General features: G+C 37.0%; 1 protein-coding gene across 4 annotated transcripts in view; it reads right to left on the bottom strand.

Moving 5' to 3' along the window:
- The window catches only part of tox (thymocyte selection-associated high mobility group box), a 103,986-nt gene that overhangs the window by 15,833 nt on the left and 72,646 nt on the right, over positions 1-15,507 (bottom strand). For 2 of the 4 annotated variants that reach the window (XM_079819968.1, XM_079819966.1), the window contains 2 exons: positions 13,254-13,361; positions 3,431-3,679 (listed from right to left, as the gene is read on the bottom strand). In XM_079819968.1, coding sequence (XP_079676094.1) covers positions 3,431-3,679; positions 13,254-13,361 — 357 coding nt within the window. The remainder of the gene's footprint in view (positions 1-3,430; positions 3,680-13,253; positions 13,362-15,507) is intronic. The other 2 variants (XM_079819969.1, XM_079819967.1) reach the window with 1 other exon arrangement.

Genomic DNA, 15,507 nt, shown 5'->3' with positions numbered 1-15,507 from the left:
ATCGTTGGAATGAATTTGAAACATATTCTGGCGTAATCTTAACTATTAATTTCTTTCCTCTCAAGTTAATCCGCTGCTATTTTTTATTAGTAATAATAGCTTGTCACAGTCTACGCGATGGAAAACACCCAATATTTATGACATGGCAGGAGTACATATGAGAAGTGAGGTAGTTTGGAGTATAAAAGCTTAAAGCCGTATTACGCCATCTGTCAGTGTTTAATTGCTTTCGCTTGAATTTTACACAACCGCATGCAAATACCTGTCTCTTATTAAACTTCACTGTAAATGATCTATGCAAAAGCAGTCTAATAGAAGTAGCTTGTCACGCTGCACTTTCAAGGTCTCAAACGTTTTGCAGTGCGCAGCAAAGTGCTGCAAACTGTAGGCTTTGCTGCAAATTTACAATAAATGGAGATTTATGTCCATTACTGTTCCTTTTTTTTTATTTAGGCCACTGCTGGATGAGGATTTAGTGGCTTTTGCGCTGATGATGGACGATCTCGGTGCTTTTTACCGCTCACGCCCTCTCTCTCTCTCTCTCTCTCTCTCTCTCTCTCTCTCTCTCTCTCTCCTCCGCTGTCAGCTCTGTTTAGATTTGCACATTTTACACACATCAACTTGTGCTTATTTAAGCGGACATGTGGCTTTCTGGAAAGCAAACTTCACCTGAGCATTTCCAATAAATTCGTCGCGTTTTATGCGAATCACTGAGCTCATCAGAACGGCCGGACGAGATCTCATCTCTCACATTATATGTTTAAAATGAAACCTTCCCTGTTTCTCAGGGCTAGGGCAGATCCATTCAGCTACTCCACGGCATTTACTTTCATTCTTTTTAATGGAACGAGGAGGGATGGTGAAACCTTACGAGATAATGTTCCTTTTAATCTAATAGTTTTTAGGGTGAAGCACATTTCACTCAACTAACTCTGCTGGCTAAACAATGCAAGCTCTGAGACCTATACAATGAATGCAAAATGTGAGAGGCACATAAATGCACTCTCTGTTCCACCAGAGAAGGCAGCTCCAACAGGCTAATGCTGAGAGAAAATTAATTCCATCAGCTAGCTCTTTCATTCTCCACTGCAGCTACAAGCTCTCTGTCCCGTTGCCTGGCAACCATAATTCATAGCCGCTCTAAATGGATGTTCTCCAAGCACTGAGAACATTAAGGTGAAAAGAACAAATGCCTTTGTGAATCTCAATATCTTTCAGTGTGTATGTCACTCTGTGTGTTTTTTTTCAGCCACCCATGTGTATGTTTTTCTTTAAAAATCTATTTGATGCAAGTTGAAGAGGGGCACTATACAAAGGTGCATTTTTCCCCAAAAGAGTAACAAAGGAATCGTAAATATTGGTCGTACCATTTTTTTCTCTTACGGCAGTTGTAATTTTGCCTTCATGTGCTCATAATTATTTGTGCGAATCTAATCAAATAAAGGTCACGAATCACGATTAAAAAAAATGCAAAACAAGCAGGGTTTATCATGCACAAAAACAACGCTCAATATTTAGGTTTGGCCCCCAAACTTGGACTATGTGGAAAACAATAGGTGAGACACGAAGAGGAGAAGTTTCAGTTTGACTCGAGCGTCAGATTAGCAACACATCTCGCATTCATCTTCAACCACAGTTAGTCACAGCTCACCAGCACTTCATATGTGTCATAATCACTTTATGAGGTTTCTTGCACTTAACCAAAATATAAGGTTTGGGTTTCGTTTCTGCAGAAGTGGCAGCGATTTGTAGATATTTGTCATTAATATTAATATAATATAATAAAAAGACAAGAGAATCATGAGGTGAAAAAATAAGTTAGCAAACCAAATAAAATATTTTAATATGCATCAAATGTTAAATCTAATAATATATATATATATAATGTCACACACAGCTATTCTAATGATTAAATATTATGCATTTGATTTGTTTATTCTTTCTAAGATTCAAAAGTTCTTTTTTTTCTAAATGTACTGTACAACTATCTAGTACAGCTACATGGCAAGCAGAATGCATTAGGAGGAGTGCCTTGATGCTAAATTATATTTAATTAACTTAATCCAACAGGGAATTTGGCATTGTTTCACTGTGCGTTAAATCACATTAGCTCTCATTTGCTGGGTGCAATCTCAATCATTCTATATGCCGCTCCAACCTCTTATAATCTCTGTTGAGGTGTTTCATTTGTGTCAATTAAATCATTGTTTGGGCACTGAAACGACTTTGCTGTTGCGTAATTCTGTCATGCGAAATGCATTAGTGACATCTCAAAGGAGAGAATGTGTATCTTACAATGAAGTTTCCTCCATACCTAAGAAATATATTTTTGGTAACTTTTCATACTATATTATATAGAAGCACATTTATATTCTTTGGAAACATTAGATTGTTAAATGTTTTTGATAGAAGTCTCTTGTTCACCAAGGCTTTATTTATTTGATCTAAAATACAGCAGTAAAAACTATTAAAAACTACTAGTAAAAAGTAATATTGTGAAATATTATTACACTTTAAAAATAAAGTTTTTTCTTTCTGTTTTAATATAATTTATAATGTAACTTATTTCTGTGATTGCAAAGCTGAATTTTCAGCATCATTACTCCAGTCTTCAGTGTCACATGATCCTTCAGAAATCATTATAATATGCAGATTTTGTGCTCAATTATTATTGGTGCTCAATGATTGTTCTTGAGGAAACCGTGATATATTTTGTCTGGATTCTTTGATGAACAGAAAGGTGAAAAGAATAGCATCTGCGTCCTTGCAGAATAAAAAGAATGATTATTTGTTTTATATATATATAGTACTTACCTCAAACCTTTGAATGGTAGTGTATCATGGTTTCCATGAAAAATTAAAATGAAAAGCAGCACAACTATTTCAACATTGATAATAATAATGTTGAATGATTTCTGAAGGATCATGTGTCACTGAAGACTGGAGTAATGATGTTGAAATTTCAGCTTTTCTATCATATAACTATTACATTTTAAAACATATTAAAACAGTTATTTTAAATTGTAATAATTGTATTGTTTGTACTGTATTTTTGATCAAATAAATCCAGCCTTGGGGAGCAGAAGAGACTTCTTTCAGAAACAGGAATAAAAAATATTGACTGGTACTGTACATACAGTATAAATTACAAATTGCAACATTATCTTTGTAAATTACAATTTGATTGATCTCAAAATCACTAAATGTGCCTTTATATTTCATAATTGCTGCATAATTGTCACTTTATAACACAATATGACTTAATATGTCACAATGTGATTTTAAATCATGCAATTGCTGCTTTATTTCTCATAATTGTGGCTTTATATCTCACAGTGTGACTACTACTTATTTTCTACTTAATGAATTGCCCTTGTTGGCAGAAACAGGCTTCCATATGCCTCAGGTCTTAGCCAGAGAGCGTACTCACCACTGACAGGGAGTTGGTGAGCAGACTGCCATCTTGACCCAACATGTTGGGGACCGACATGCCGGTCAGGTCCATTCCTTGCAGGTGAAAGGGGTGCAGTCCATTCTGGGAGACAGGGGGGCAAAGGTGATGGTACGTTCCAGACTCAGACTCGGGCAAGTGTGCCAGCATGTGTTCGGGGAGGGTGGGGGGAGTGATAGGCGGGATGTTGAAGTCTTCGTCCCCAAGACTGGGCACTGGGTAGGACTGCTAGAATGAACAGAGACACAGTAGGTTACGTGTCATCATTTTTCAAAAGATGATTCTTTTACGACTAACTAGTCATTAGTGTTGATGAATACATTTTTGATGTCCATTATCATTTGTTCAGAGGTAAATCCAAAAGAACCTGACAAAGAAGGCATCACATTGTAAATCTCGCAACATACAATTGATAACATCATAACTTTAAAATGGAAAAGCCAGTGCATAGATGGTGAAATGCAATGAGCATTCTTGTCAGAGAGTCTCCAAAGGCAGCATGAAAAGGCTTTCCAAACAGTTAGTTTGAAATACTGCACAATGGGGGGTCACCCGTAGGCTAGAACAAGGACAGACTGTCCATTTGATACTTATAAATAAGGGAATGAAAAGGGTTACAGCACGAACAGAAAAATCTTGTTGAAAACTAACATTCTTTGATGTTCTATATTCTGCCACAGAAGCGATCCTGCTATGGCAATGATTCACGCTGTATCAATAACAGAAAAAAGACTAATCACAACTATATACACAGCAAATCAAATGCTGAATAAAGTACATCAAAGTGCGCTGCACATTACAGTGATTCATTCGTCCTATTTGAGCCTTTGAGGAAGTAAAATTATATGCAAATGGTCAATCAGTCTCATTAGATTATAACAAAAGGCTGCTTTTATGAGGCTGAACAGTCACTTGCGCTTGGCTGTGAAGTTTGCTTTGGCTGCCTTAAAACAGCCTGTCCCGCACGCTGCCTCCTCCAGCCCCTGTCAGTTTAGACTGTGATGAAAAAGATGTAAAGCAGATAGGGAGATGAAAGGCTGTACAAATCCAAGCAAAATCATAAATTATTCGGTAAACACTCCCTTGGAGTAAAATACTGTAGAAAAATACATACAGTTATCAGAAGGCATAGAGTTGAAGTTTATTATCTATACCAAAGGAAAGCCGGAAAACACATCGTGCCGAACACTTCGCTAAACGCTAACCGTAAATATGCCTCAGCCTCTGATTCGACTCAAAATGACTCAAAACGATCCCTCTCTTTATTTATTTCTTTTTTTACCTTGAAAGGGGCTTCTCTTTTCTGCTGCTTTATTATCTCTAATACATAGCTTTTATTTGCAGCAAACTAAATGAACCTGTCAGACAGCCAACTACAGGCAATTAGGTATGAAATTGGTTCCAAATTCAAACTCAACTCAAATAACGGTCCAACTGTTACTTTTAAGGATTGCAATAATCGTTTTAATGAGCTTCCTACTTCTGCCTCTAAAAGCCAATGTATCATGCTCATTTGCATATTTGATTGTGTTGTGCCTCACAGATGTCTGCGTTTGTTTGCGGGAAATATGCTGGCATAATTCATACAGTAAGGCCCTTAGAGGAATGATTTTACTGCCAAATTAAAAAAAATAAATCACATAAAACAAGATGACTGTTTGCAGTGGCTTACGTTGCTGTTGATACATGCAAGTAATGTACTTATTTGTGTAATTATTGTCGAAAGATGAAAAATAAGAAGAAACTGTTATATCCAGGTAAAGATTATACAATAAATAAATAAATAAGAGCAGGAACGGATAGCCGCTTTGTCCGCTCGAGTCGAGGTGCGATTGTTTGTGTGTTCTAACTCTACTAGATGTTTCTTAGTATGCTTTCTTTTTTTACACTTTCCTTTTTTTTGTGACACTGAGATGCGTAAACAGGCAGCCACGAAAGAGAACACAGGAAATAAATAACCCTGTGCTGTGGTGTGTGGCTCTGAGAAAAAAAAGTGAAATGCACAAAAATTAAGAGCATTGCAAACATTTCCTACATCTGTGTGTTTTTGTTGTTAAAAAGAAGACGTTAGATGAGGTCGAGCGTACAAATATATCAAAACATTGTGTCATCTGATGCAGATCTACTTATTGAACTGGAAACTGCGAAAATGTTCCAGCTAATCTGAATAAATGTGTTTTCTGAAGCAATATGTGCTACGAGTCAGTTAATCTTTCCAATTCCAACCTCTTGTTTAAACATGCTTCATTTTTCAATATGTAGTCATGTTGTTGGGAATTGAAATATTTGTGTATCATCTGATGAAACCTCCAGGGTCAGAAAGTTCTGATCTGAATCAGATCATTTGAAATGAACTAAATGAACTTTTTAAATTCTGAGTCACGATTGCACGGGAAATTACCCGTACAAAATCTGTACATTCAGTTCAGTGTTTACTATTCATAATCCAGTTCCATTCAGATCGCTACGTATAATTTTAACATAATTTAGGTGTGCGGTTTTCCTCTAAAAGGCTATCTTTCATTTAGCAATAAATGGAACATAGAAGAAAAACTACAATTTCTGTGTAAATGAGGACTTTGGATGACACATAGTTTCCCAACAACCCTCATTCGCATTACATGCAAAGGAGGGGAAGGAGGGAACAAAATGACAAGTTTTGAGATCCACAATGTGCAAGTCCTTCGTGTGACATCATTTCGACTGGACAACAAATCTCTCAGGGAGGTGATTGCCTGTCAAATAGCACAAGGGTAATGGGACTGGTGGGAGATGAATGGCAAATGAGCAGGAGAGTCATTTAAATCTACTATCAATTACTGATGATGGTCATGATGGCTATATGGAATCATTGTCTATGGGCGACTTCACAGTCAGCAGTCAATCAAAGCTTCACAGCGGAGGGGGAAAGTGGAATAAACTGGGGGAATAGTCATGTATCTGATGTGGTTTACACGGACAATAAGGGAAGAAATGAGAGAGAGAGTGGAACGACACAAGAGAAGAGCTCTTGTGTTTTAACATAGTGTAGTGAATGAGTGGCAGAAATGCTTCACCAGCAGAATTTACGCATTAAATTACTGCAGCCTCACAATGGAGATGTAGATTGTTTATAAGCCTTCCATCTTGACAGGCGTAAATCAGCTCGTCATTATGAAAAAAGAGCACACATACTGAGATATGAGGTGGATGAGAAAACGTGCATTTCGAGATAAGATATTCGCCCCGTCATTATGACACAAAATGCATTAAAACAAATTTAGGAGATGCTTTCTGATAGACATACGATTTAGAAGGATGGGTGAGACTGAAGCTAGTTGTCAACTGGGAAAGCTGTATCCCACTTTTTAAATGAAATGATTTTATAGCTGTGGTTTTGTATGTTGGTTTCAAAAACCTACTCACTTCAATTTTGAATAATTTTAATTAATTTTAATAATAATAAAATACATTTATAAACATGATAATGATATGAAAAAGAAAATAAAAATATTTTAAATAAATGTAGAAAAATAAACACATTCTTGTTTTTTTATTATTTTATTTTTGTGAATTTTATCTTCTAAAATTGTACTCTGGTAAATTGTCATATGCACTTTAAATGTTGCCATTTTAAACATTTTGTATCAGCATAAGATTCATTGTTTTATATTTCATTTGTTTTAAAATGTTCCTATAATTGACAGTGGTATTTTGTGATCATTGTGACAATTTACCCCATAGAGTGTGACAACATTCCCCAGTATCGGTGCAAACATGTCAATGAGTATTAAATGCATTATAATATGTATTTTTTTCTGGGCATTTACCCCTTATCTTTGAACATAGATGTGAAAATGCACTATCCAATGATTGTAATTCATGAATGCTTTGGAATACAGGTTGGTCTCTTTTTAAAGAAGACACCCAGCATATTATTGCACTTCAAAAAATGAAAGTGTAAAAAAGTTATAGAATGTACAAAATAAATTCAAATGTACAAAATCAATGTTTAACCAAGCTGTGTTCCAAATTTGAAGTTGATATCACAAAAAATGAAGTTCACAGATTTTGTTTAGGTGCTAATGCTATACCAAAAATTGCCACCGGGTGACACCAATATTCCATTAATTTTTTTGGGACACGTTCTCCTGTGACATCTTAAAAAAGTTATGTCACAATATCACTTCTATCACAAAACAGTTGCCAAATATGGAACCTTGAGTCTCAGGCCTTTCCGACGATATGCGTTTTGTCTATATTAGAACATTTTTTTTAATTTTGAAACCCTAACCCCCAGCTTTCGAATGATACCTAATTTATGATGATTACTAAAATATGTGATAGTAATCATCCCCAGCGATATGCTAACGGGACGATGACTGTTAATCCCCTTTCACACATACAGTCTTTCCTGGTAAATTACGTGTAAAGAGGACCTTTTCAAAAGTACTGGTAAATCGGTTCTGGCAATTTACCAGTAGAAGTTGTACCATTACCAGTAAATTACCGGTATGATGCTGTGTGTGAACAAAGAATGAAGATTACCGGTATGAGTATGTACAAGGTCTGAATGCGCTGACATAAGAAGTCTAGTTTGGGCCAATCATAAAGTTCTTATTGAGATTGATTATTCAGCTCCGTTTACAGTTTACAGCACCTGCTGCTTTCTAGATGGACTTCTTTGACCGTTGCGTGGTCTCTCGCAGCTCGAGACCCTGCCTTCTTTTTCATTCATTCATCAGCGCTGCTGCTCTGCAATTGGACACCATTATGCACGTCTCATGTTTTGAAGAGCAAAAACGCATTCTGTGTGATCATCCCCTTAAGCCTGTCTAAAAAAATTCTAGTAAAACAGATAGTAAAACTAAAGTGCTTCTCATGCGGACGAATGAAGACAACGGCACAGAGTTTAAAGATCATTTCCGATGACCAGAATCACAGAATTTACCAGTGTTTTGGTGCTGATGTGTGAATGGTCTCTTAACTGTAAAAAGCCGGAACGCCATTGCTTATGTGAACAGCATATTTGTGTATTTACCAGTAAAGTAGTTCTAGTAATTTAACGGTAATTTACCGGGATTGCGGTGTGAAAAGGGCATTAGGTGCAACTTTTCAAAGGTTTTTTTCTAGGCAACACTTTAAGGTATTTGCCTTTGCAGAAATTGACTTTCAGAAAGAAAAAAAAACCTACTCTATTTAAATGATCACTCCGGGATTGGCTGTGGATCATTACCCAGAGCTCCATGTGGCACGAGGAGCGCTCCAACATGTTGTCATGCCCTTCCACCAATTAAATTGCCAAAGAACAGCAAAAGGAAACATAAACAACGGTAACCTGCGCCTGCAGATGAGGCGGCTTTTTCATAATGTAATTTTGAATAATGAAGATGTCAGGTATAAATGCTACAGTGGTTAAACTTAATAAGGCACCCTATTTTTTTTCCAATCGGCTTTTCGTTTGCCATCTAGTCTGGGATTGTGTGAGAGAGGCAACGAAAGCAATTCAGCCTGTAATGAATACCTCTGGGACCCAGGGGCAGTGATCATTTGAATGCAACATTCTTTGGCCGGGACCCCAAAACAACCTCGGACCCGCTGAGCTGCCGATTACTGTTGAGAGCTTCTGGATAAATGCAGAAGGGCTTGTCTGTCTTGTGCTAGTATCAAGGTCAAGCATTTTGGAGGAGGTTTTTACTTCGTCTAATGGAGGTGACATGAGAGCGTGTGAAGCCTCGTCTGACCCGAGCTGCGGCATCACACCCGGCGCGTCTTATAACCCGAACGGGATCAAAGCATACAGGCGTGGTCCACCAGCGACCACTCCCTGTCCGGCACGCTGCATCAATGCCTTTGAGCAGCTTAAAGCTCATGCATGCATGAATATGCAATTCATGAATATCTCTGAATAATGCATATTATGAGAAATACAATACAATAAACTGCTAGATTATTTGAGCGGTTATTTAAGATCTTACACTGTTGAAATATTGAATAAATGTGTTGTATAGGAACCGTAGTTTGGCTCAAGAGAACATTTCTGAACATGTCTGAAATACACTAAAAAACACATGTAAAAACGGGCCTCTTCATTCCCAGGAGAGAGCACAAGGTTAGTTTATGCATGTTTAAAATGCACAGCTTTCTCCTGGTCCCCCAAGAGCTCTGCAACATCTGGGGGGAGGGGGTGGGGGATGGATACGAGCAACTCTATATAAACCCACACAGCAATCTGACAACCCCCCTCATCAGAGACTATATACATGTCAAACCATTGCAGTGGGCAAATACATTCTGTGCGAGAAACAAACAAATAACATTTCGTATCTGACTGTGCTGCTTTTACAGTATTAACATCAAATACACTTCCTGAATGCCGCATTGCATCTTCTATAACACAAATAAGGCAATTTCACCCGACCGAATGTGATTGTTAAAACCTTATCAGTTTTAATCAAAACACAAGCGAACATTGCTCTCTCTGTGAGTCAAAGCGAGCACTTTCACAAGTAGTGTCTTTGAGCATAGTCCAGAAATATGAGAAGTGTGTATATTTTTAGTGTTCGGTGAGTGTATGCTGTAGTCGGCTTTATCTAGCATCGCTGGCACACACAACTTCATCTTGCTGCTGCATTTAAAATAAATAAACGTTGATACAGAGCGCTTGTTGGCTGACATGCGCTCCACACTCCGCCATTTTGGGCTAATAAATGTGGCTTTTATTTAATGGCCAAGAAACACATGGTCTTGGGTTGGAAGAAGGGGGAATGAGAGGAGATGGTGAGATAGGAGAGAACCTGTGTGCAGACAGACAGTGCTGAGGTGCAGTCTGGTCGATGAATGCTCTATGTATTTTAACATTTCATTGATTCAGTTTATTAATTTTTTTCTGAGCTGTTATTATTGTTATGTCTTTCAGAGAGGAACACGTCCAGAGATGCTCAGATGGATAACAGTATCACATTTTGTCACTTCAAGCAGCTACGAGGTTTTCAAAAGTGTTGTCAGTCAGTGGGAATGTTTTGATGGCAAAAGGGTAGGCAGATTTCAAAGAGATTAACAGACGTTTTTAAATGTCATTTTAACACATGCCCGTTTCCTTTATAAAAAAAATCCCTCTCATCACCAGCTCTGTACCTCAGTTAAATTTCCAACCACTAAATCTTTTACATTATTTAAAGCCAATATATATATATATATATATATATATATATATATTGTTTTTTTTCCTGTTCTGTTCTTAGGACAAGGCTATTTTTCATAAATGTCATGTCAGCAAGTTGTCACATAATTTAAATGTATATCATTTCTTATTCACAATTTTTTGTTTCATATTTTAGCTTTTTTTGTTGCTTTTTCATAATAGCTTTAATTTTAAATATTTATTTTTTAATTTTGATGAAAATCCTATGATAGGCTATTTATTGGCACATTGCATTGTATCTTTTTCTAGGCAATATCAAGCTTTTTTTTGTAACCGAGACCTAAAAGGTATGTATCAATACAGAAACTTACTTATAAATGACAACTAGCCCCCATAGCCTAATATTTATATTTTGTTTATCTATCAAATACTTCTACAAAGAAGAAAAAAGCTAATTCGTTTATTTATCTATACATTCAATTTTGTTAGATCTAGACCAGTTTTTCATTTCGAGATCTTAAGGTTCCCCCACCTCCAAAAAGCCCAATTTAACTCCTGCAGATATGGTCCATGACGCTTTGCTATTCCAACTGCAGTGATGTGAAGGGCCACCTCTAGTTTCAGTATCTATGCCCACAAATTACATCTGTAAAGGTACACTCAACATCATTGATCTCACCAATCGCTCTGAGGACCGGCTTATGAAAGTAACAGTGTTGTTCATAGCAGTGCGCAAACCATGGCAGCATTTAGATCTTTAAAGGTCCAGTGTGTAATATTTATGAGGATCTATTGACAGAAATGCAATATAATGTACATAACTATGTTTTCAGTGGTGTATAAAGACCTTACATAATGAACTGTTATTTTTATTATCTTAGAATGAGCCATTTCTATCTACATACACTGCGGATCCCCTTACAGTCAAATCGCCATTTTCTCTCCAACGATGGCATTTTTGTCCTGTGTCGCATACCGTAGCGCTGGTCGATTGCATTTCACAACCTTACTGCTAGATGCCGCTAAAATTGATACACTGCATCTTTAAAATCAACATAAAAACTATCAGATCAAACCAAAAATACTTCACTAACCATTCATTTAATGACCATGATCCTTACACTTGGCCTTGGTCGCTTTCCAGGCTGCCTTTAGTTTGTATTATAGAGCAGATTAAAAGACACTATGGCAGTACATGTATTGCCTTCAGCGCTGGAGCTGCGGGTGCTTTTCAGCTTCAGTTTTAGCTTCCTGAGTGTGAAGTTTAAAATAGGCACAGGGGTACACTTCTCTCTAATTCGGTTAATGTGTGTTTAAAAGCAGGAGAACGCTTTGTGGCTACGTACCACACACTGAGGTCAAGGTGAATTCAACTGTTGTTGCCAATAAAAGTAATTACCTGTTCCCAATAGAGGGAAAGAGAGAAGTTGAGAAAGAGAGAGAGGGAGAGAGATGCAAGGAAGCACGAAAACAGCAGAAAATAGAGACTGCAGCTCATAAGCAAAAGGAAGTAATATCTACAAAGGGAGTTTTAAGATTCAAAGGGAAACATAAAAGTAGTGCTAGACTCAAAGCAGCTCTAAGATTACAGCAATCCTATTCATACATGTGAAATCAATGTGGAGCTCAATGGCAAATAAAAGTGTGATCTACACAACAATGGAGTGAGTGCAGGATGCAGGGACAGACATCATCTCAAGACTGTATACAGAACAAAGGACCCTTTTCATAGACTTTGATGTATTTTCCACTTTAATTTAGCAGGTTAGCTTTTTCTCTCTCTTAATGTACATCATTTAAAGTAAAGTTAAAATACCAGTACCCTTTTGTGTTATATTACTCTGGAATTAATAAGAAAAAAATTGAGCTAACTAGAAGGTACCACTGCAAAGGAGTTTAAAGTATCGCTACACAACATTCTCTAAATTAGCATTAGCGACCAGGATAACCGATAGCATTTCAATTGTGAAAAACATTTGTACAAATTCATTTAGAAGCTATATTTCTTTAGTTAGTATCTGTGACTATTTTCTTGTTTTATTTGTTAGTTGGCTAGCTAGCTAGCTTCATTTTCATGTTGTGCAAGACATTTTGAAACGCTAATACGCCATGCTATAGAAAATTGTTGTAATCTATCTCTCTATTCATTTTATTTCTATTAACTCTTTTAGAAAGTAAAAAAACTTAAAACGATTTATTAAATTTACCATTATCGGTCGATAATTGATATTTACTTGTGCTGCTAATTTCCTCTATTTTTACATTTAGTTATCCTTTGCTTCGTCTAACGCTCACTTAAATAATCTTTAAAAACTCGAATAATTTAATAAAACTGTTCAATGTAATCTGTAGCAAATCTCAAAAAGAATATATATTTTTCATACTGTACATTATAATGTTGTGATGCCTAACTTCACTTGCATTTAAAATGATTGATTTTTAAGCGATTTTTTACAAAGTAGTGTTTTTATAGTGCATAAATAGTATCAACCACTTCCATTTTCCTAACCCATAAATGTAAAAGGGTCCATTTGGATAAGACACACACACACACACACACACACACACACACACACACAACACACACACACACCCACACACACACACACACACACACACACAAGTAATGTTATTTTGCATTGATGAGCATCTGCTCGGCGTTGGTGTGGGGTTATTTACCCATGTCAGACGGTGGCCGTCCGTGTGTGTAGGAGTCTCTCTTTTCCAGTGGCCGCCGGCCTGTTTGTTGCTGTGCTGCGTCTGGCTGGGACTGGCAGGCACGCGGAACTACAGTGGGATGCAAGGCCAAGGGGTCAACCGACACAGCAGGGTAACAAGAAACGATAGCACATGCAAGACTTCATTCAACTTTCATCACTCTTCAATCCATTTTTTGGCTCTGTGTGCTTTAGATTCTCAATGCATCTTTCATCTCCACCCGCATTAAAGCTGTAGCAAACATGCAGCGTGAGCACCTTAAACACAGAGACCAGGGATGTACAATGCAGACAATGCACATTTTAAATCAATTTCAGGCTATATAATGGGTGGAACAATAGGACCGTATGCAGCGTTTTGTTTTTAAAGAGGTATAAACTCTATGAAACAAACAAGTGACCTGTAATTTAGTGCACTTTCCTTTACATTCTCCTGAATGCATTTGCTAGAGTGCTAAATAATAAATGAGTCAAATATCATTTATTTATTTTCCTCTTCCTATTGAGAGCTATAACACCACTGGGCTTAGTCTCTACAGCCTACAGGTTAGATTGTAATTCCCACTAATTCTCTATATCAAAATGTATTGTAAATGCTTATCTTATGCGAGTCCTAAAAGCTCTTCAATATGTCATGTGCTGAACATGAACATGACTTTTCAAGCCCAAAGCAAAACATGTAACCTCAACATCATAGCATGTGCTTTTAAATCTGTGACTAAAGTCAGTGGATGCCAACAGCATTTAGTTTTCGGCTGATTATGAACTAATATATTTGTCTACTGATATTAGATTAGACTACACGGAATAGTGTTATTTTTTATTTTATTTTTTAACAGTAATGGTAATTTGCTGTTAAATTTATTATGTTTTGTTATGTTATAATATATAGTTGAACTAATTGACCTAACTAGTCAGTTGTTTGACCATCGTGACCCATGTCTGACCATCAAACTTCAATACATTTCGGTCATTTCACAAAGAGCTACAACTTTGTCAAACTGTAAGCGAATGTGTTCATGATTAAGTTTAAAAATACAATTTTCGACATGTGTGAGAAAGGTGTGAATTGCACCTTCACACGTTTCAGGAGAACAGAGACCTGTTAAACGTTACTTATGTCAAACTAAAAGACAGAAGATGTTTTGAGCAAGTTGCCAAACCATATGGACAGTTTTTTCTTAAAATGTGTTTCATTATTAAATTTACTTTTGCAAATGGAATAATTATTCATAACACTTTTTTTTTTTAACTTGTAATGAGAAAAACACAAGTGAGATGGAGGGAGTGAGGGAGTTATTTTAGAGCGGGAGCGATTGCACATTACACATTACATTAAAGGCCAAACTCTGTGATCCACAAACAGATTGAATTCAGCGCTTTCATTGTGTTTACCGCGTCAAGGCGCTTTGCAGAAAAGTAGTTTTTAACCTTGAGTAATATTTCAGCATCCCATTGTGTATAGCATTCGAAGTTTGAAATGTCAAAATGTAGCTTGCTTAAATTTAATGGAATGCAAGCACATAGTTCAGATCAATGCATCTATAAAAACAGGACAAACCCAAACAGCTCATGACAAAAGCAGGAAGGAAATGTTTTAATAGAGGAACAACATCATACATAGCCTGCTGCAGGCTGATAAAGCTAGCAGGGAGAAATATTGCGGGGAAAAAATCCTAAAGTTCGACTATTTTGCACGTGCGCAAATTATCATTCCGCCTACAGTGCATCCGGTCGCCTGTCACATTCACTTCCCTACAGCAGAATGTGGCAGGTGTCCTAAGGGGCGCTAATTAACCTGTAGCCTTAATTCATTAGGCAAACATGAAGAAGGTCCCCTAAGACAACCTGCTCTCCTCAAGCATGCATGTTCACCTTTGACCCTATTGCACCGAACTGCAGGTTTTAGTTCAAAAAATTAATCAAGCAAGCTGCGCTTTTTATAGCAAGATGTGCTGAACTACCTAGTCGGCAAAGCTTGAGTCACTGATGAAACAGCCTTTTATTTTGGTTGTTCGAACGAGTGCAAGTATCATAAATAAACTTCCCTTCGATGAGTAATGGCCGTAACTGGAGGAGAACTGCGCTGAAGCGCTGCAGTCTGCCTTTATAAACCCACGGCCTTGTTTGCAGTCCATACTGTGTGTCGTTTTTAATGAAAGTGTAAATGGAGGAAATGAAAGCCTGCGACAATATGCATTAAAGCTTCATTTCAT

Source organism: Gobio gobio, assembly GCF_949357685.1.
Source record: "Gobio gobio genome assembly, chromosome: 6".
In the NCBI taxonomy this organism is placed as follows: Eukaryota; Metazoa; Chordata; class Actinopteri; order Cypriniformes; family Gobionidae; genus Gobio; species Gobio gobio.
Note: the sequence above shows the minus strand (reverse complement) of the source record. Positions and strands in the feature narration are given on the sequence as shown.